This window comes from Sprattus sprattus (assembly GCF_963457725.1).
Source record: "Sprattus sprattus genome assembly, chromosome: 2".
NCBI lineage: Eukaryota > Metazoa > Chordata > Actinopteri > Clupeiformes > Clupeidae > Sprattus > Sprattus sprattus.
The window spans coordinates 14,829,026-14,852,600 of NC_137921.1; the positions used below are offsets into that span (position 1 = coordinate 14,829,026).

General features: G+C 44.5%; 1 protein-coding gene across 2 annotated transcripts in view; it reads left to right on the forward strand.

Annotated features, from left to right (window-relative positions):
• Positions 1-313: 313 nt before the first annotated feature.
• The window catches only part of srpk1a (SRSF protein kinase 1a), a 28,064-nt gene continuing 4,802 nt past the window's right edge, over positions 314-23,575 (forward strand). For both annotated transcript variants that reach the window (XM_080832539.1, XM_080832538.1), the window contains exons 1-14: positions 314-354; positions 1,554-1,605; positions 5,268-5,392; positions 6,043-6,151; positions 7,295-7,382; positions 7,845-7,932; positions 8,672-8,778; positions 9,114-9,279; positions 12,422-12,447; positions 13,870-14,098; positions 14,548-14,988; positions 15,433-15,533; positions 17,799-17,906; positions 20,545-20,614. In XM_080832539.1, coding sequence (XP_080688665.1) covers positions 342-354; positions 1,554-1,605; positions 5,268-5,392; positions 6,043-6,151; positions 7,295-7,382; positions 7,845-7,932; positions 8,672-8,778; positions 9,114-9,279; positions 12,422-12,447; positions 13,870-14,098; positions 14,548-14,988; positions 15,433-15,533; positions 17,799-17,906; positions 20,545-20,614 — 1,723 coding nt within the window. In that variant the 5' untranslated portion in view covers positions 314-341. The remainder of the gene's footprint in view (positions 355-1,553; positions 1,606-5,267; positions 5,393-6,042; positions 6,152-7,294; positions 7,383-7,844; positions 7,933-8,671; positions 8,779-9,113; positions 9,280-12,421; positions 12,448-13,869; positions 14,099-14,547; positions 14,989-15,432; positions 15,534-17,798; positions 17,907-20,544; positions 20,615-23,575) is intronic.

The window sequence follows — 23,575 nt, forward strand, 5'->3', positions numbered from 1 at the left end:
AAATATTAAGAAAAGTAATCTATGATTAGACCACTAGATGGAACTATGTCTCTTATCTGAATTGACCTAAGATCAGTCAATTATTTGCAGGAGGTTAATACACTTTTGTTGTTGAAACACTCCCATGTAAAGGATTTGTCTTTTTAGAAGCAGGTGATACTTTGCTAGTTTGTGTTTCGGATTTGAATCTGCTATGTTCAGTGAAGTAATGTCAAGCAATTTAGTTTGATGGTGTCTGCAATGGGCGTGATCAAGTAGGGGTACTGAAGAGATTGGCGTGAATTTTTCTGGAATCACGCATGCGCCAGTCGTTCGATCCCACGAACCACCACAGGGCCATCATGGAGAGAAAAGGTAATCCTCAAAAACATTTACCCTGTATGTAGAAGTATGTTGTTTTACTTTTATCTTGCATAAGTACAAAGTCACAGAGAAAACCCGCGCTGCTACAGTTCGGTGCAGGTGTTTAGACATTTCATTTGTGTTATTTTTTTAAATGAATTGGGGAAGACATGCGTTTGTTCCCCAGTATCTAGTTGACGCTAGCTAGCAAACGTCACACGAGACTAGCTAGAAAGCTAATGTTAGCTTGGTGTCTGGCTAACGGGTGTGTACCCAAGTTATGCTGTGAAAGCACACCGCTAATCGTCGGTATTATGGCTAGCCTCAATACCACTAAACACATTCACTTTAATTATCTGTCAGCTTAACTATAAGAAGGGCATTGTCATTCTTTGCTTATCAGATATTGTTGTAGGCATTGCAACGTATAGACAGTACATTAGTGGAAAGGTTCACAAAAGCCGATTTTGTGACGATTAACGTTCACGGTATAGCATTAGCTACTGAATTAGCAAACAATACTGGAAGCTGCACGTAAGCTACCATAGCCACAATGGGTAACTAGCAATAGCTAGTGACGTTAATTGATCGGACATCGGCTGTAAGGCGCTGTCAGCCATGGAATGAAGTTTACCGTCTTTGGATGTTAGTGATTTTTGGCAGTTATCACAAGTTCACCAACGGATGCTGTCTGTTTTCAATTAGTTTGAACTATATTATATAGAAAGCTAGCTGAATACTACCGGGTGAGCTTACTAGCTTGCTCTAGCCATGCAACGTTCCAGTTGCTTGGTAACTAGAAAGCCAATCCAGCCGCATAACTTGGTTAGCAATATTTCCGATAATATTTGACGACAACTAATGAAATGTTCCCAACTTGTCTGAAAATATTGCAGCTATCTTAACGTTCATAGGGACGTACAGTAAGCCTGCAAACGCCTGGCTAGATTCCAGCCTATCTACATTCGATTGTTCGAATTCAGTTACATAGCCATAGTCTTAACATATCTAGATAGAATAAGACGTTTAACTTGCAGTCAGCGCAATGCATGATAAGATCATACAGGTGACTTTGGTAACGTCAATCTTGCACATTTTGGTTAGGCAGGTAGCTAGATATTTAGCGTAGGTGCTTCGAGTTTAACACCCACATACGTGATCTGATGTTTAGCGTAATTATGTTTTTTATGTGTCTCGATGTGCCTTTACAGTTTTGGCGCTCCAGGCAAGGAAGAAACGATCTAAGAAGAAGTCCACCAAGAAGTGAGTTTTCTTTCGCATCTCTCACAACCCTCATCAAAACTGTGTTGCCTTTTTGAAGGAATTTCAGTGACAGCTGATTTTCCGAACAGGCTGTGCAAACAGAGGACCGCACAGTCACTTACCAAAAAAAGACCCAAAGCCTGACCAGTGAAAAATATCAGTCCTTCCAGGAACATCAAAGCTCCCACCAGAAACCTCATCTCTTATGTCTGATATATTACTATCATAGTTGTGAGTATGAACACAGGACATAATGAAACTGGACATAATGTACTTTAGCGGACGTTTAGAAATGCAGGGTTATTAGTCCTAGTCTTCGGCCTGATGGTATATCCGTCTTCAAGGTTAGAGACATTTGTAACCACCTCATGTTTCACCAGTCAGTTTTGTTAGGTTATTAATTGAGAGATGTGGGCTCCGCAGCCTTTGTGTCGGATCTTTTTGCAAAACTTTAAAGGGCAGTGCTGTTATGACCCCATGCAATGCCACTGCTGTAGTTCTGTTTGAGAATAGTGGAGGGAAACTATGAGGTGATGACATTGGTATGTGGGAAGTGTCAGTTTCCTAAAACACTTTCTCTCCATGATGGCATCAGTCATTTAATAAAAGTTGTCTTTGAAGCGTGGGGCCAACCTTTGCACTTGCCATATAAATAGAATAACATCTTTATATGTATGGCACCAGTTCTCCTCACTGAGGGGACCTGAAGTTTTGAATGAGCAAAATGTGTGGTTCAGAAAGAGTCCTGTTGTGTTTTCTTTGTTGTGTCTTTGTCTTGCATGTTTGTTCGGAGGCCGTATTGATGTTTACTTCAAAAACACCATGCTTGTTTTGTTTTTAATTTGTAGCCAAAAGAATTAGCCTACAGAGACTTGTGCTTTCAGGCTGGGAGGCTGTGTGTGTTTGAGGGGAAGAACAAGAAGACATTTTGGTTGTGATTTTTCGGAGTCATGTGATTTGGATTGGTTCTTGGCTGGACACTCTAAACTGCAAACAAACCCCAGAGGCATTTGGATTTTTGTTGTTCAACTGAAATGATCTTGATCTAGTCTGTGCTGCTGAGCGTGTGTCTCTCTTTAGTGATCGTGTTCTGGTGTGCTGATGATGAAGGCCCATGTCTACTGAAACAGCTGATAAAGAGATTTGAACAGATCAGTCCTTAGACTCAGTTCTGCCCCTTAGCTCCCCTGCACTGCATGTTTTCCAACTAAGCTCATTTGTGGCATTCTAGATTGGCTAAATCAGACATGCTCATGTAATTAGGAGCATACTACAGTCAACTACACTGACTTTAATTGCTGTGTCAGAAGCAGGTATTCATCGGCGATATTTTATTTATTTATTTTTCTTCGTGCAGGGGGCTGGCACAAAAGAAGGTTTGTTGGCGTAAATAATAAGGAGACAGTGACAGGCTATTAATTCATGAAAAAGTAGACATTCAGTTCTTCAGATGAGACTGAGAGAGAGAGAGCCCTCAGACAAGTCACCTCATTGGACCCCTCGAGCATTGCTGGTTTGAGAGACACATTTACGGATAGGTCACTTGAGATACAAATTACCAACCGGCTGGCCTGTAATGCATAAACCTTCAGGCACATAGACTGTCCAGCAGCTCTCCGCTGGCACTGCAAGGCAGACATGATGTACCAGCGAAAGGTCATGATTACAAGTCCTGAGGAACACAAGCAGTGCTGCTGAGCTGCCTCTCGCCCCCCGCTGCACACTCAGGCAAAATTTACAGTCACCACATCCATCGGGTTTTTCCATTAGCGATTTCATCCGCACCGGGCTGTGTTTCCATTATAGGTTGAACTGTGCTGTGCCGTGCCGCGGTTATTTTAGACCCTCTCCTGAGCACGGCCAAACCATACCGGGTCCAACTCAGAACGTACCGCCCAATGACGTTGAAGATACTATCTCTTTTGTGATCGGCTCAGTCATCATTCAGTGCTTGTCATAGTGTGTGTGTTTTTGTATATCGGGACATGTATGAAGCAGGTTCGGTTGAAAAGTTTAATTTGGAATGTTTGAATAGTAACTATAAAAACGTTGGTTTCTTTTAGGACTAAACCAAGTGTTTTATTTGGGGGCTAATGTTATGCATACCTGAATGCATGTATGACAACTGGGGTAATACCGGAGGAAACCAACATTACTCTTTGTGTTAGCTCTTTGCCTCCACTTTGTCAAATAGTTATTCAGACACCTCAGCAGCGTTACCCTTACACACCCTCGAGAGAATATATCCTGATGTATGGAAATACAAATCCAGGCTGTGCTTGGTTGACTACCTAAGCAGAGCGAAGTCGTGCCGTGACCCCATTCTTATGGAATAACTGCACCAGACTCCAACACTAGGTCAGTGTTTTCTGTGAGGGCTCTGTGAGGTCGATTAGAACGGCACTGTCCTAGATATTACCAGACACTGGGATGGAGCTGGCCCTGATTAAGTATGGATCCACCAATGAGCAGACATCATAGGACAGAGGTCCGTTATCATGGTTACTTAATCTGAACTAGATTTCTTTTTTTCTTTTTCCCCCCACCTGAAGTATTGATTATGCTATTGATGAGCTAAATCAAGTGTGTTCAGCTCATCAAAACTGCCACTGCATTTTCAGTCCGGTGAGGGCTGCAGGGTAGAATGCAAAAAGGTTTGAACAGTAATGAACAAAGAGAACCTGTCTGTGGAGGTTATATAGAGCTATCATTGCATTTAGTGGAACATTGATGGAGCTGTAAACTCTATCTATTGACAGACATAATGCAGAGAAACTGAAAAGTAAAAGCAGGGTTGAAGTACATTTGACCTTTTGTCATGATACTTCAGATGCCATAAGTGGCCATGATGAAGTTGTATTTCTAGTCCGTACATTGTTCGTTCTAGCCTGGGTATCCTCAATAGGGGTCCATTAGAGTTAGTGTTCCCAATTAAGAAAAAGAGATTAGACCAATCTCTCCCTATGGTTTGCTGATTGGCCTTTCTGTTATCTGGAGGTCCAACCTTTTCTCAACTGGGAATTTCCAGACTATCATCACAGTAAGAACCGATCTGATGTATAGCCTGCCAACTCCGCAAACCACCTCATATTCACCTGTCTGAGAGGAGGGCCGGACCCCAAACCACCTCATACTCACCTGTCTAAGAGGAGGGCTGGACCCCGAACCTTTTGCCCTGTTTTCCCCTTCAGACAGAGTTCCCAGTAGCCTCTCATAACAAATACATGCACCACAGCGTTCAGTGAATGACTCGCACACGCACACATGCAGTACAGCGTTTAGTGAATGACTCGCACACGCACACATGCAGTACAGCGTTTAGTGAATGACTCGAACTGCACTGAAAAACTTCAGCTGCTGCTGGTCCTCTGGATCAGCATTTGGAGTTACCTCTGCTGATGAATGAATGGATGCATATGTAGTGTAGCTATGGATAAAATAATGAAGAAGATAACGGACATCCACGGAGACCCGGGTTCGAGTCTTACCTACCCGCTGACATTTCCCCATCCCAATCCCAGTCCCCGACTCTCCCCCACTCACTTCCTGTCTGTCTCTGCTTTCCTGTCTGAGTGAAGGCAAGATAAGCCCCAAAACACAAACCTGACCTGACCTGAAGAACTGACGTGAAGAACTGACATGTAAACTGTTCTGTCCCGCAGGCCACAGCAGAACACCAGAGGGGTGGCCCAGCTGAAGGAGACTGAAGCTGCCCAGCAGGAACAGGATGAAGAAATCCTCGGTTCTGATGATGAAGAACAGGAGGACCCTAATGACTACTGCAAAGGTAAGCCCTCCCTTCCTGTTGATCTCAGGCCACATGTGCACATGTAGCTCAGAACATGTGGGTAGAACCACTGATCTTCTGGGTGTCGTCTCACTAGTCTGTGGATAGTAAAATAACTGATACAATAGATATGCTCACTGAGGAAGGGTATGCAGTAGACCTTGAAAATTAAAGTGAAAATGTTGATAAGCTTATAATTGTTTAGATCGAAGTTTTATTATAGATACCCTTTTTTAATTGTAATTGCAGCCACAAGGCTTGCGAGATGCCCAGGTCACAGTTTTTTGGGCAGAATCTGTGTTATCTATTTTGCACCTGTGTTTTGATATGTTGGATTCTCCTTAGGACTGTAGATAAGGTGGCTTTTTCAGTTCAGGGTGAGAGTCAAGGGCTGCATGTCTGCTAGTTCAGGTGGACGGGGGCCAATCACCCCTCCCTCCCATTTATGTTTTGGATTCTTCCTTGTTCTGGTCCTGTTACTCATTAGCATAGCAGAGTGCTAACAGTAACATTGCTACAGTAATGGTTTGATTCCCAAGAGTCATAAACGCTGCTAAATGGACACTGCCCTTGTGTTGAGGCTAGTGATGTTAGGTAAGCGCTGGTCAAACGCATTAAAAATATATGCTGTCTGTCTGCCACTTGTGTAGGTGGATATCACCATGTGAAGATTGGAGACCTTTACAACGGAAAGTACCATGTGATCCGCAAACTGGGCTGGGGCCATTTTTCCACTGTGTGGCTGGCGTGGGACATCCAGTAAGCAGCAGCGCGCTCCCCCTCTGCACCTCTCTCACATTCCCACAGCCTCCACAGTAACACCTGCATGTCATCCACAGCACACACATACACACTCACACTCTCTCACTCACACACACTCACACACTCTCACACGCGCACACACACACACACACGCACACAGCACACAGCACACACACACACACTCTCACTCTCAACAGGCACATCTGTTGTAGAAAGCACTCTTTCAAATAGGTAGATAGCGCCCTGCCCTTGTATGCATGTATGTTTGGGATTTCAATCTGTGTAGGTGTGTCTGTTTTTGTCTGTCTCTTTCTGCTTACGTCTGTGCACGCCTGTGTGTGCGTGTGTATGATTCAAGTAAGTGTTGAATATGGGCTATGTGCTTGTGATCCTAATGCAGCAGTGCTAGGTTGAGTAACAGGGTGAACCAGAAGGGCACTCGAGAGCTCAGACCTCTGCCAAGGCCAAATGCCCTGCGTCGGAGTGGCAGTGAAAGTGAAACTAAATTTGGGGATTTGCCCCGTGATTCGGATCCACTCCAAAGTTTATTGGGTTCTTCCTGGCCCCATGCTACACCCTTCCACCAAGTTTCATGAAAATCGGGCCAGTAGTTTTTTTCCGTTAGCCTTCTGACAAACAAACAAACAAACAAGTACATTGCACCAGGGTAAAAAGAGCGGGAAAAGGAGTGGTAGTGAGTGGCAACGGCACAATGTATATGTGGCGCATAGCATGTGACTGTATAGAACTGATGTTATTCTAGAATGGCGCTGAAGGAATTCTTCACAAGGGTGAGAAGAGGTTGCCAAGTTCCCATCAGATTGAGGGTTATATCAGTGAGATCTCTGAGAGTACACTGACTGCTCAAGGCCTTCATGGTGGTTTTATATTCCTATTGTGGGATAAAAGGGCTGAGAGGGAGACTGGTCCTCCTCCACAGTGGCACAGGTGACCTCATCAGCAGTAATGTCAGCGCAGTGGCTTTGGATTGATGTAGTGTCAGAAAAATGTATTAAACATTACTCTGATGGGTATTCTCACTGTGTGTGTGTGTATGTTGGTCCATGTTTGTGTGCTTGTGGCCTGATGTCATTTTTGTGCGTGTGTGTGTGTGTGCGTTTGTGTGTGTGTGCGCTCCAGGGGGAAGCGGTTTGTGGCCATGAAGGTGGTGAAGAGCGCCGAGCACTACACAGAGACGGCCCTGGACGAGATCAAGCTCCTCCGATCGGTAAGTGGTTGCCAACCACCCTGAGAGCCTGCTGTATATCATTAGTTCAAGGAAAGTCTAACCCTCAAAATAGCAAACACTTTCTAGGTTATTGCAATAAAGGATTATATTCATATAATACAGACAGGCAATTGTGGACTGGATGTCGGATGGAAGGTTACAAATGTCTTTAGTCAAAGTCAAAAGTCAAAGTAGCTTTATTGACAATAACTTAATATGTCAAGACATACAAAGGAATCGATAGGACGTTTCCCACTCTCCCACGGTGAAACATATAAAGGTGCACAGGCACAACAGATAAGACAAGACATTTCCTAAAACTAAGTAAACCTTTAACCTTGAAGACGGATATAGCATGTAGGATGTAGTTAAATTGTCACTCTCAACTAGTCAAAAAATTGCAGTGTTTCCTTCAAAATGGCTGTGGACTTAAGTCTGTCTTCCTCTTCCTCTGCCTCCTAGGTGAGGGAAACAGACCCTGTGGACCCCAACAGAGATAAAGTAGTTCAGCTGCTGGACGACTTCAAGATCTCAGGGGTCAACGGAACCCGTATCCTCACATACGTGCCAGCCTATGGTTCCTCAAATTGTGCCGTCACATTTTAGTTTGGTTCTCCTAGTGTTGCTATTCTTTGGTGCGCTCTCTTAGTTCTCTCTTCTGATGCGCTCTTATCTGTAGATCTCTCTCTCTCTCTCTCTCTTTTTCTCTCCCTCTCTCTTTCGTCCTATCTACAAAATGAGTTTTGTTTATTTCATGCTTCAGCGAATCATAGATGATTATATTGGTATTTTAAGGTAGACAGCCACAGCTATTTAAATAGAGAGGAGTAAACGGTGATTAGGGTCAGAGAAAACTAAGGACTATATAACATAAGTCTTTGCTGTAGATTCACACATCTTTAAGATATTATTTCAAACACTGTCAGCACACAAGCTCATTCACTCTATTACAATCATGTCTGGAGAGATGGATGCCAACACAGACCTTTTGGAGTAGAGTTAAGTCCTTAGCTTGCAGTGGCTGATGGATACTGTAGTCCTGCCTGTGTCTCTTCACACATGGGTGGAGTGCACGCTCAGGATCGTTACTGGAACATTCAGTGTCGTCAGTATAATGTATAATGGTTCTGGTGGCGCAGCTATATGTGTGTAATATTTGACACGCTGATATAAGTGTCCTCTCAAACAAGCGCCTAATGAGTTTCCAGTCAAGGGTTGTTTATGGGTGCAGTGTGGTGTGAAGGCCATTTGTCATGTTCATTTGTGCTTGACTCGACTCGCTGTGGAAGACGTCTGCATGGTGTTCGAAGTCCTGGGCCACCATCTGCTCAAGTGGATCATCAAGTCCAACTACCAGGGCCTGCCACTGCCCTGTGTGAAGAGCATCATCCGACAGGTATGACAACACGAACCTACTGTCAGTCTCCTTTTTCTGGTCAGTGTACACACACACACACACACACACACACACTGCAGATACACACACACTGCAGATACACACACACGCTCACATTCTGTGTCACATTGCAGATACACACACACACACACACTCGCTCATGCTCTCTGTAACACCACACCTTTGTTTTTGTTAGTGTCAATCTCTCTGAGCACTACAGTGAATCACGGCTCTCACAAAAATGCATGAGTGACACCAGATTACGTAATAAAGAATATACCGTTAAACTGCCTAAACTGCCTACGCACTGTTGTGTGTTTGTGTGTCCTCCATAGGTTCTGCAGGGGCTAGATTACCTGCACTCCAAGTGTAAGATCATCCACACAGACATCAAGCCAGAGAACATCCTGATGAGCGTAAACGAGCCCTACGTCAGGCGACTGGCTGCAGAGGCCACTGAGTGGCAGAAGGCAGGAGCCCCACCGCCCTCAGGCTCCTCAGGTAAGGAACACACACACACACACACACACACACACACACACGCCTTAGCCGGCACACACACCTTAGCAGACACACACACACCTTAGCACTAGAATTAAAAGGCCGCTTGAAACCAGGAAACTGCTTGCTGCATATATGTGTTTGTCTCCTATTTACTACCATTTTGTTTCCTGACTTGAAGCAGGGATTAAAATTAACTTTTTTCACCACCGTCCCGGAACCGTCCCGAAAATCATTTTCAACCGTCCCGAAACGTCCCGGAACCGTCCCGAATTGTATGGAAGAAAAAAAACTAAATTCGGTGCAAATTAATTCAAGCAATGAATTCCATTAAGATTATACAAGAATAAAAACTGCTGCTGGCAATAGATTTAAAATCCAAAACTGTTTATTAAAACTCTCTCAATTGGTTTGGGTCATTTCTTAAAACTGAGATGACATTCCTATTCCTGCATCCCATTTAATACAAGAATATGTCTTTTTCCACTCAGGAAGGAACTTCCTTTTTAATTTTATTAATAATTTAATTTTCTTTTCATAAATATGTATTTAATTATTCCCCATAGTCCATTCTCTTGATTTCATAGCTTTCAGCGTTGTTTATTTATGTTAGAGCTTTCATCCAATCATATTTCAGCTATCATGTGTTACCAGGCTAATAGAAATCTTCCCTGAGGCCTTCAGAATTGAACGTGGCACGTAAACCTTTGATTGGATACTGAGGCAGACCGGTGCAGCGCTTCAGTGCTCAGTTTGCTTTACACGACAACGCTCCCGGGTGAAAACGACAAAATATTTTATCAGATGTGCCTTTCGTTTAGATGGCGACAGCGTTTTGGGGACTTAAAAACGCAAAAAAATGAGCCCACCCTCCAGAGTGGAAATCTTAAAAACGCTCCACCGTTGCGTTCCCGTCTTAAGGGTTGAAAACGCAAAAGTGTGCTCTGAGCTGCTCACGCTGGCTATCCTCGCATACGCGTTGACATCATATCCATGTGCAGTACAGCCAAACAACAACAAACATGTCGGATTATTTCCATTACTCGGAGATTCAAGCTGCCTTGATATCTATCCAGGAGTCATTTCAGCAGATAAGCCGAGTAATCACAGATAAAACAGAACAGAGAAGGCGCATTAATTACACTAGGTCTCGTAGCTAGACTGTTCTATCCCTTGTAGCCAACGTCGCTTTGGCCAAAGGCGTCTGCTAAATGACTAAATGTAAATGTACACGAACACTGCAAATGTAAGTGAATGAATACATAAATAAGCTCCCAATCGCGTTAAAATAGCCATAGTGGAATAGAATGGACACATATACATCCTGCAGTACCTCCACGTCTACACCGGTTAAGTTCAATTTCACACACTTTTGCGTCACCGTCTGCATGCAGATTTCCACCCAAAGACTCTCGTCTAAACGCGAAATTAAAAGTGGGAACGCAACGGCACTTTTGCGGTTTGTGTTCAGATCGTTGTCGTGTAAAGCTAGTTGGCTGATGTGAAAACGACGTACATCGGTTGCAATGCTTATTATGCTAGTTGTTTCAATTGGTAGGCCTAAGACTAAATATAATTACATTAACCAACTCAAATAAACTAGTTTACACCAACTTGATAATTCCAGTTTTTGATACAATTACAATGCCATTTTCAAGACGGAACTTTCAAGAAAACTGGATATCGTGAGGATAGGAAGTTTAATGAAACTGCTTTGCAGGTGGGACAATGCGATGTTTAGTGGACAAACTTGTTAAAGCTCACATAGGCTACTTTCGGTGGACTGAATAAAACTTTGTAGACTAATCCCTGAAAATCGCCTTTTATTTTTAAGTTGTGACAGTAATATCCAAGCGATCATATAACTGAGAGTTTACTACTCTTAATGTGTTGTTAATACAAGTGTATTGATTTGAAATGCTCCGGAAATATTAATTAAGTCTGTTGTACTCGACTATGTTAAGGTGATGCAATGCTCACTTATACTGCCTTTCTGTATAAATATATAGTTCGAGAGCCATGGCGTCATAATGATGGTATTAAGAGGTGGATTCACTCAGTTTAACATCGTGTAGGACATCGCTGAATGCCTAGTCGTGAAATGCACGGACGGCCACTGTTGTCACTAATAGAAGAACACAAACGTGAGGCGCGAGTCCATTTCAAGTCAAGTCAGATTTATTGTCAGTGTCTAATGTCTTCATTCAAGGACATTGAAATTGCGTTTCTTTTCCGTTTAAATGAGTTGCAAGTGCAATAAAAAATGGGCTGAAATTCTTGTCGTCCCGACGTCGTCCCAAATTAAATTGTTGATCGTCCCAATGACAATTTAATACGGCCCCGGGACGACGGGACGACGTTAATTTTAATCCCTGCTTGAAGCCTGTTGTAATTAAAACTGAATTGACACTCCTCTGGTACAGCAGTTTCTTGTTAACGCTAGATTACACACCACACGGGGTTTCTATCTGTAGGCGTCGAGAACCTGGCCAAAACCTCAGCTCTGCTTCAGGCAGTGGAGAGGCGCTCAAGCAAGTCCTGGTAGCAACGGTTGTCTTGTTTATGTGCAACAAAGGCGAGTCCAAGGCTCTGTGTGTGTGTGTGTGTTGCACTTAGCTCTCCTAGTTGCGTTCCGTGAGAAAAAAGGTTACCAACCTATCCACATCTGAATCAGAACTAGCTGGATGATGCTATATTATGTTTAAACTCAGGAAAACAATGGCTGCCCGCACAGTGACAGTTTTTTTTGCAGACTTGACACGATGTGCACATGCAAACACTCTGGTGTGCAGAATGCTTTGTTCATTTTCAAACGGTATGGTTGTGATTTTTAACTGAACTAAATTGATAGCTGTAGGTCAACGGAGAGGGCTTGCTCTCAGAGTCCTCTCAGTTTTGCCTCATGACCTCATTTTCAATGTTCATAGTTTTATTTTCGGGCTCTTCTACAGTACATACACACTAATGGAAAGGGAAAAGCATATTAGGTCCTCTTTAAGTTTGCTGTATGGCAGAGCTTGGTTGTGTCTCCAGCTTGTGAATAGTTTTCTGACACTCTCTCTCTCGCTCTTTCTTTCTTTCTTTCTTTCTCTCTTTCTCTCTCTCTCTCTCTTCTCTCTCACTCTGTCTCATATCATTCCAGTGAGCACAGCACCACCACCCAAACCGGTGAGTAAATCTTTCTGTTGTTTTCAGATGTCGAGTTTTGGAAAAGACACATACATTTTTAAAACCACATGCATTTTTAAATTGAAATTGAATCATTTTGGTCTTGACATTTAGCCAGAAATAAAGACTGTTGAAAGTTTTGCGGTAGAAGTGACTGTAATAGAATGGAGAGGAGCTTGGGAACATTTCAGTGCAGTTTTGCACACAGCCCATCTGAAAGTACAGAGAAATGGAGACGCCTCAAAGTTGGCAGTATTCTGCCTATTTATCGTGTGTGTGTGTGTGTGTGTGTGTGTGTGTGTGTGTGTGAACCATGCTGATAAAGAACCAAAACATGTTCATGTCAACTGTTGCATCAGTGGTTTGGTGGCTGAGCTCTTGTGTTCAGTGGCCCAACAGGTTAGCTCCTGTAGCTATTAGATCTGTAGTATGTTAAACTGGCACTGCCAGCCCACTGGTATAGCTCCTGTAGTTTCCTAACTGGCACTGCCACCCCACTGCTCCTGTAGCTATTGGAGCTGGCACTTCCACCCACCCACCCTTCACCAGCCCAGCGTCTGGCCTGAGTACTGGAACATTCCACTGAGAATTGACTGGTTCAGTAGATGTCACCAACAGTCTCTGAAGTGGTGTAGGTGTGGTGATAATAACATGATGTTCATTCGATACCAGTTAATGTTACAGGACCTGCACTTAAAGGTTTCTCAAATGTGCTCCTGTATCAGAAGATGTAGATAGTGTTGTACGTCACGGAAACCGGAAACCTTAGCAGGAAATTACATTGTAGAGTTTTCTTGATGAGATGAGATTTCTTGAGGTTCTTCTCCAGGCTACGGGGTCAGTGAGTTCACTATGAGCTGGTCCTGTTGCTTTAAGCGTAGTATTTGTTTACTCCCATAAGCAACCCTGAACAGCTCTCTGTTAAGGCTCCCAGGCCACAGTGAACATAGTGCAGATCTGTGGGATGGTCGTTCCAGGCTAGTAGTGAAAAGTAGTTTAATTCCTGTGGAGCACCACAGATTGAAAGATGATGTCTATTCAGTAGAGATTCACAGTTAATCACACACTAAAATTGCTTCCATATTGTAATGGTGCTGTCCTAGTGATGTCCGGAAGGTCAGATCAATTTCGTGTTGGGGAAAGTGAATGACCTCTGCAAGTCAGAATAGCTGAGCATTATTCCAAATGTGAATGTTGTGCGAAGGTTGCAAAGATGTCCAAGAAGAAGAATCTGAATGTGAATGTTGTGAGAAGGTTGCTAAGATGTCCAAGAAGAAAAATCTGAATGTGAATGTCGTGAATGTTGTGTGAAGGTTGCAAAGATGTCCAAGAACAAGAATCTGAATGTGAATGTTGTGAATGTTGTGTGAAGGTTGCAAAGATGTCCAAGAACAAGAATCTGAATGTGAATGTTGTGCGAAGGTTGCAAAGATGTCCAAGAACAAGAAGAAGAAGCTGAAAAAGAAGCAGAAGAGGCAGGCGGAGCTGCTGGAGAAGTGCATCCTGGACCTGGAGGAGATGGAGCGCTGCCCCGACGCCGGTGAGGAGGACGAGGACGACGATGAAGATGACCCACAATCCCCCAAAAGCCCGGTCTGCCGCCCACTCCGACAGGTCTCCCTGCAGGAGATAGCCAGTGAGGAGCAAGGAGGTGGGTCTTGCTACAGTACGTGGCCAATTAGGAGATAGGAGGGGGATGGCCTACTGAGTATTTAGCCAATTGCAAGCTAATAGGTGGGCCTAATTGCTGTACAGTAGCCAATTAGGAGCTAGGAGGTGGGTGGATTGCTAGTGAGAGACGAGGAAGTGAGTTTCACTATTGTAAATGACCAATAAGCTAGGAGGCAGGTGTGTGCTACACTAATGTCAAAATGACTGCCGTGTAATATCTTTGGTACAAAAGACACTTGGACATTATCCACAGTAACAAATTCATAGTTTTTCTGATAAATGGCTTGCTTTAATCTACTACATTTTAATTTACTAATTTACTGAATGGCTTACTAAATTGTTAAGTTGAATGTATAATTCATGTAACAGTCAGAGTCTTGTTTGATGTTTTGATGTCCTTTTCCATGGCTGTTATCCTCGTGTCCTCAGATGACGGTACCAAGCGCCTGTGCCCGGCGGAGACCAACTGTAACGGCTTAACGGCCAGCGGCTCCCCCAATGGGCCAGAACCGGCGGAACCACTGGTGGAGGAGGCGGAACCGCCGGTGGAGCAGGCGGCACCGCGCCCAGAGTGGGAACTCGTGCAGGACCAGCACAATACTGACGCTAACACCGAAACCAGCAACGACCCAGACACAAAGCCAGACCTAAGCCAGATCCCTCCTCTGGACCAGCATCTGGACCAGCCCCCGGCCCTCCCGGACTTCCAGTGCTACAACGGCATGGAATCCCCCGAACCGCAGGCCAACGGGGAGGGCAGCCAGGCCGGCTCCTCCCCCACTAGCCCATTGGAGGAGGGAGAGCTCCGGAGTCCCCGCCCACCCGGGAAGCAGGAAGGGGCCGGCGACGCCGACGACAACCTCAGGAACAGTAAGTCACAGTCTGCCTCCGTGCCTAAGCAGCGCACTTTGTCACATGTCTGCAAAAACTACAAAAAAACATCTATATAGCATTTCAAAGTTGACAAGAAAATGCAAATGTGATGACTTGGGATGGAAGATTAAACAAGAGAACAGATTAGAGAATAATTTCAGTATTTCATTGTCATTGCCACATAGTGCGGAGCAGATGTGCTCATTGCTCATCAGGGGTTGTGGTCCCTTGTTGTTTTCATTGCATGTTTTAGGAGACCGATTCAGTATAAGGTTATCAGTTATTCTACAGCAGCGTGTTGATAGTGAAGTTTCCTTCCTAACCTCTTCTGATTGAGCGATTGGATTTATCTCTGTGCTTTGGTTGGCTGTTTCCTGCTGTCTCTGATTGGTTGATGGGGTGTATCTGTGGGCTCTGATTGGCTGTTTCTTGGTGATGCAGCTAAGAGAGTGGCAGGAGACTTGCTGGTGAATCCTCTGGAGCCGCTCAACTCTGACAAGATCAAGGTCAAGATCGCCGACTTGGGCAACGCCTGCTGGGTGGTAAGTAGCTTTACGCAACACACACACACACACACACAATCACAATCCCTCAGACAAACATCCTCTCTGTATGTCATATCTATCTCTCTCTCTCACACACACTCACTGAGTCACACACAGTAACACACACTCAAGCATACACACTCACTCTTCACACACTCACACACACTTACCCACACTGAGTCACACACAGACACTCACTCACACAATGGCAAATGCACAGTTTGCTTTCCGTTGGAGAAATGCATTGCAACAGTTTGCTGGAGGAACTCCAAGTTACACACACACACACAGTGTTGGCTCTGCTCTTTTGTCATGAAAGCCACACCCCCACTCAGTCTCACAGTTTAATTTACAGTCAGCTTTTTCCAGGCCCTAATGGAGGTTGGCGCATACACACACACACACACACACACACACACACACACACACACACACACACCAGCACCCTGACAGATTCTGGAGGTTGGTGCATACACACACACACACACACACACACACACACACACACACACACACACACACACACACACACACACCAGCACCCAGACTGATTCACTCACACAGTTGTATTACAGTCTGTTAGCGCTGAGCTGGCTTCTAAAGCAGGTCACTTTTCGTTTGAAACACACGCACACACACTTGGCACCAATAGGATTACTTCAATCTGAAAAAATACACCACATCCATTAGTATCCCATGTGGGTTACCTGTTGGGCCGGATTATTCTCCAAACTGATCACAGCAGACTAATCACTTGAGGAGGCTGTAAGCCATGGGTATAATCTGTGTATGCTTAACATAATTTGCCTGTTCGCAGCATTGAAAACATTGTTTTGTATACCAACAACAACAATGCAGTGTTAGAGCGCCTGTTGAGTTTGAGGTGTACGTGTCAGGAATGTGGTTGATTTTTTTTGTGACCAATCTACTTTCATTTTCACTCTATGGTGCTGGATGTTGTTGTTGTTGTGGTTGTTGTTGTTATTTACTGGAAGCAGTGCTAGAGGTGGTTCCAAAGTGTTTTATGTTCACATGATGTTGTTGTGACACTGGCTGGAGGCTCATTATGAAGCCACAGACTTAAGGCCGAATTATGCTCTGTTTTAGACGTAACGCGTAAGCACGTAAGATACACAACCCCCCCTTGCGCGGTAAAATACCCCCCCTTACGTGCTTAAGTGCGTCGCCCAAAATTCCTGACTATGCGACTAAAACACTACGGCCCTACACAGCTCGCAAAGGCTGTGATTGGCCGGCTACCACAGCCTTTCACAGAGTCTCACGTTTCCGGGTTAATAGCATACAGTCTTTTTTAGACCCAGACGTTTTTTTAAATCATGAATACCCTGCAGACCGTCTCACAAGCCTTTTCTTATGGATTAGGAACAAACATAACAGAAGAGGTCCGAAGACATGAACTCCTTTACAAATCCTCTTTAAACACTTATAAGGACGCTCAAATTACCGCGAATATCCCATTCTCACCCGCGATTGTTTGGAGAGAATGTGGTCATTCAGAACAAATAGGTACTTTCATATTCATTTTCCGCCACTTGTGAGTCATGGTGATATCTTTCATTGAGTTCATATTGACATGAATCCATCAATTGCACCAGCGAGTTTGATAGAATGAGCCCGGTCTGCTCATATACAAAAGTTAACAGTAACCTGCCGTTACCTTGTGGCCAGCACCATTGAAGTTACAAGCATTGACAACATGATGAGATTCTCTCGGTTTACCACCTCATCTTTGAATAATGTAACTCATAAACACATCGTTTTAAAGCCTGTCGCAGTCATTAAAAGATGTCAATAAGCGAACTTTTGCGTCATGTGCTGTCTTTTTCGCCACTGGTACTGAATTGCCAACATTTGTATTTTGTGTAACACATGTATTCATAACATCAAGCCTTTCGCCCACTACACTTTCATGCTCCGGTAAGTTTTTTTCCTTTGTCCTGCTGCAATAAATAGGCTTACTTAACTCAAAATAAATCTACAGTTCTGGCGTAAATTTGCTTTGCAACACGCAACACGGCTCACAAGCCTTGCAACACGGCTCTGCGTCTAAAACGAACCTTAAATCAAAACTTGTCTAAAACAAGTTCCTTGTGTAAATTACGTGCTTACGCGTTACGTCTAAAACAGAGCATAATTCGGCCTTTAGACGTAAGCAGTGTTGAGGGGCTGGATTCAGATAATGAAGAGCTGACCCAGTGAATTTATTTCCAATGATTTACCCCCCCTTCCCTCTCTCTCCAGCACAAGCACTTTACAGAGGACATCCAGACACGGCAGTATCGTTCGCTCGAGGTGCTGATCGGCTCCGGGTACAACACGCCCGCAGACATATGGAGCACTGCCTGCATGGTGAGCAAGTCTATACACACACACACTAACACACACACACACACACAAACACACTACAGAGAGAGTGTGTGTGTGTGTGTGTGTGTGTGTGCGTGCACATGCCTGCATGTTCCTCTCAGAACTCTCTTCACACAAAGCAAAACATGAAGGCCAAGATATTAACATTCTTAAATCTCTCTTTCTCTCTCCGAAGACGGCACATTTGATTTTACACCACACACCTCCACCAGTTTTGCTCTCTCTGTGGCCATGCCTGCCGTTCTATTACATGTCTGTGTCGGTCAGCCCCACCAGAGGGTGGCCAGGCGGTATTGGCCTGAGCGGCCAGTGTGAAACGGCAGGCCTTAGCGTGGTGCTGTAGAGATCAGAGCAGCTCTGCGGGAAGGAGCCTGTCGTCTGTGGTAGACTGCACAGGGGATCTGAGTGTGCGGTGACTCACCAGGGCTAGGCTGGGTTACTTGGCTGGAGGTCTGACATTTTTCTTTTCATATTTCCTCCTGCTGCTTCCTTAAAGGGACATTCGGCCCCAGAAATAAATGTTCCCTAGTCCGGCTCCCATGGCTGTCGTCGTGATCTCTCTGGAAAACAGGCCTGTGTTGCTCACTGTGTTTTTTTAAAAGATGGTGGTGTATGAGAGTCTCTGAAATCATAATTGTTGGTTACTCTGAGCTCATATTTCATTGTGTTTATGTGTTCGTCTGAGCACATGGTCAGTGACGGTGCCATTGAAGTAGGCCAGTGTTAGTTTATACTGATGGTCAATTGCAGTGATTTACTGTCTCACACCACAACCACATGCAGCCGCAGTGGCGTGGATGGGGTCAGACCAGTACTGATTTGGACGACACTCAGATGCTTCAGCTATGTTGTTTTGGTTCGTAGTTGTAGTGAGTTATACAGGCTGTACATATAAGTAACTTGTTTAATACAGATGTATGGTTATGAGTGCCTGTAAGTGGCCTTCTCAGTCTCCTGTCCCTCATTTTTGACCCACCATCACGATGGATGGTAACCATCGTGATGCCACGCCCCCCCGGTCTAGGTTACAGCTTTTCTCCGTTTTTCCCACGTCAAACATTTCATGTTATTAACGTTAACTAAGCCTGCTCCTGCGTCGGGAAACTTGCTCATTGTCAACAGAAATATGACGTTCAACTTTAGCGAAAGCATTAACTTCAGTGCAATGGCTACAAAATAGAATAGACACAAAGGTGTTGATATAAACACGTTTATTAAAAGTTGAACAACAAATAGAAACACAATGGCATTTACCTTTTTTACTGCAAAAGGTTTCAAATAATTCGTCATGCACTTCACTCAAAATATATAGGCTAAGAGCAAGAAAATAATAAAACAAACAAACATAAAGCATGACTTACAATCCTACTAAAACGCGCTAAACTGTAATAACTGTAATAAAGGTTTACAGGGCCGACACGAGTGCAGCCTAATTATTTCCAAATTATTTACATGTCAATGTTTTTGGCCAAAAAAAAACAACATATTGACCTTGTCTGGCTTTAATAAGCTGCGGCTTGGGGTGACCACACTACCCGCGGTGCTGAAAACTCTCAAGGCGTGCTGGTAGCGCATATGCAGAGATACTTCCCTGAGCGCACGGACACGTTGATCGTTGCATATTCTTCAGGATGGTGAACGCGCAGGTGATCGCGTAGATTTGTTGTCTGTCCATCTTTGGCACGGACCACAGCAAATCTTACAGACACATTTATTTAAATATTTTGGCAGCCCACGCTCATCTGGTTCAAAACCAAAGAAATTCCAAATAGGCGAAGTGGTGCCCTTCTTTCCAACCAACTCCTGTGTCATGGTAGGTTACCTGCTGTTGAATTTCAGTTGAACAGTTGAAATGAAATGAGCCTCTCTAACGGAATAAAACGGACGCTTTAAACCGAAGATCCAAAAGGAATGGAATGGCAGCTTTTTATAACGCGCAGCGCGCCAAAGCGCAAGAGTGCATTAGTAAAACAAAATATAGCCTATAGTTTTAAAAGTATTACCATTACATTGCCGTTGTTAGTAGATTATTATTATATATTTAATGCTGGCCTAAATATGTATTGTTGCTTGTCCCCATGTTGGTTATTAATAGTATTATTATTGAGTCATGAGTAGTACACCTCCCCCTGCTGCTGGCCTGTACTGGGCCGGATCGGGGCCCGATCAGGGGAACTGGACCTGCTTAGCGTTGTCCACTCCGCTGGGGCCATAACCTCACACACTAACGGGACGTTTCTGCTCTGGAAAAGTTTCCTCTCTCTGCGACTGTCTGATCTAGCTGGTGTAAACAGGAAACGTGGTGATTGTAAAAGGGTTGGAACAGTTATAGGTGGTGATCCTTTGGATTATGGTAAATGATGGCATCACTGGGACACAGAATAACATTCACGACACCGCAACGTTGGCTGGTTCATTTGGAGGCCTGGCATGTCTGTTTGATATTTCCACCTGCTGTTACCTGAGAGGGCAGTTATAGCTCAGCATGTAAACAACACGACCGCTTTGGTGTTCCTTTCACTTCTTCGTACAATGCAGTAGGCTGAATGGCTAAAGTAACACTTCCTGTCTGTGAATGTGTGTGTGTCTGGGTTTGATGGCCTCTTCTGTCTCTCTGCAGGCTTTTGAACTGGCCACAGGGGACTATCTGTTTGAACCTCATTCAGGGGAAGATTACTCTCGAGACGAAGGTAAGGTGCTCACCGTCCTCCACACATCAATGGCCTCAGATTATTAATTTTGTCCTGCAAAAACATTGCTTTATATATTCTGCACACTGCTTACAAGTGAAATAGCTTTATTGATATTTACCCATACATGTATGCCTATTGTAATTGTTTGGATCTGCAGTCTATTGTCCTAACTGATATGGATACCACAGCCATTAGGGCGAGTTGCAGTAGGCATAGCATATATGTGAGTGAACAGTATTGTGCAGTTGAAATGACTGTGAAATTACGTTACTGCTGTTATGTATTTGTGATTACTGTAAAGATGCTGTTTGTGTATGTCTTATCATCTGCCGGTGTGTGTGTGTGTGTGAATACACAGCATTACTCACACCACGTGTTCTCTCTCTGATTCTCTGAGCTGGTATGAAAACTCACTGCGTGCTGAGAATGGATTCCTGTGTCCATTTGCCCCCTCCCCATAACATCTGGACCCCCCCCAACGACCCCTCCCCCCCCCCCCCCCCAATTCACTGTCACCTCAGGATCTGCAGGCACCTCCTCACCTCATCTCACTTTACACCTCCTCTCCTCTCCTCCTCTCTCCACCTCCCCCTCCCTTTCTCTGTCTTGCTGCCTCTCTCAGTTTGCCTCTTTGCCATCCTCACTGAATCTCTTTCTCTTTCTCTCTCTCAGTTTGCCTCTTTGCCATCCTCACTAGATCTTTCTCTCTCTCTCTCTGTTTTCTCAAGTGTCAAAGGCCTGAGTCATCCCAGCCCTCCTAAATTGGTCTTATTTCCATCTCCATTACCCAACACTCAAACAGATCTCCAGAACCCTCTCCCTCACGGTCCTCTCCCCTTCTCCATTCCCCCTCTCCTCTCTTTCCTTCCCTCTTCTTTGCTAAGGACTCCCGTCCTTTCTGACGATCATTCTTTCCTCATTTTTCTTCACGTCTCACACATTCTCTAGTCTTTTCCTGCTACGTAACTTCACCTGTTACGTAACTTCACCTGTTGTGAAGCTCCTACACTAACACACACACACACACACACACACACACACACACACACACACACACACACACACACACACACACACACAAACACACACACACACACACACACACACACATACACACTAAGAGCTTTGCTGAGGATGTGCTGCTGATGTCTCACCGGTGGTTCTGCTCTAACAGTGTATGTGTGCGTGTGTGTGCATGTCACCCCGCCATAACACCACTGCTAGCCTTTGCTGCAGCAGCTAATGAAGCTACAGCTACTCACAGAAGCGCTCTCCTCCGGACATCACATACACAGGACCGCATGTTTCTACTGTATCAGTAGGGCTAGGCCGCTGAGATGAAGGAGAAGTTAAACAGCGTGTCGGTCAGGCTCCTCAAACAAAGGCAAAATTGATTGGTTCAGCAGTCAGTTGAGGCGGTTCTATTTTGCCAGCACGGTGAATAGTCTGATCTCAAATCAAACAGGTGTGTTAGTGTTTGTGTTCACTCAGGCAGATCAGGTGGACATGTCACCATTAGCGCCTGCCATGTCTGCTGCCGCTTGCGCCCAGATACTTCCTAGTTTGATAGCAATCATAGTCACCAACACACAAACACACACACACACACACACGCAGCAGTCACCAACAGATACTAAAAATAGAGTTGTGGGGGGGGGGGGACAACACGTCGTCAGAAGAGCTTTTGTTTTTTCAGAAAGGGCCAAATCCAGTGGCCTCCTTCTGCTTTAGATTTATGTATACAGAGCTTTTAGTGGATGATTCATAGAGATTAACAATGCCTAACTTCATCTGCTTATTGCAGTCATCTGCTTAACCGTCGTTAACTAAAGTTAACCCACACATGGTATAAGCAACACAGCCACTTCCAGAACATGTAATAGCTGTAGGAAAGGAGTTAGTTGTGACTGTGCAAACAAAGAGTTCTCTTCCCTTCAGAGTGTATGGCTGCACCACAGCCCAAGCACCTGTATTGACGTACACATCCTACATAGGTGGTCATTTTGTTCTCCCTCTCAAACCTGTAGTCAGCCATTAATGCCTTGTTGGGTATGCAGCCGATCGTGGCAGCGTGCCAGTTTCCTGCACCTAGGTCATAGCCCCTAGTTTCACCTGTGCAAACAAGAACACGCTGGCGGTTGTCTAACCTAATGTTCCAGTTTATTTTGTTCTCAAAGCGGTGACGGGCTATTAATTAAACTGTAAAACATGGGATTACGAAATGCACATTCATCCAATTTGAATGCGTGTGGTTATATTTATATTTACACAGACCGAGAAATAGTCCGACAGAAAGAAAAAAATACTAGTGTAGATGTTGCCAATGTTTGTTTTAGCTGTAGACACTGACCATAGCCATGTCGCAAGTCTGAATGAAGTCTCTGAAGCACCTAAGATGAATGTGCGTGATAGCAGTGATAGCAGGACTAAGGCGTAGACGGAACCTGGCGTTCTGTTCTCACCTGCAGCAGAGGAGCATCGGCAGGCCGGTTCTCCGCTCTCTGTTCTCTGTTCTCGCAAAAGCGAATTCCTAACCGCTGACTCACTCCATCCCATCCCATCTGTCATCTGAGGCATGTTTGCTTATGTTCACAGAAGGAGGCGCCCAGTACCTCACCCTTTCTGCTTCAGAGGCACAAGGCCTCAGGCTGCTTCAGCCACTGAATCGTTCAGTGAGTCATTCAGCACATCAGCCTCAGTCAGTGCAGAGAGTCGCTCAGGTTCAATATATCAGCTTCAGTCAGTGCAGTGAGTCGCTCAGGTTCAATATATCAGCTTCAGTCAGTGCAGAGAGTCACTCAGGTTAAATATATCAGCTTCACTCCGTCATTCAGGGTCAATATATCCGCTTCAGTCAGTGCAGAGAGTCATTTAGGTTAAATATATCAGCATCAGTCAGAGCAGTGAGTCTCACGCTCTCTCTCGCTCTCTCCCTCTACACACGAGGTTCAGTCAGTG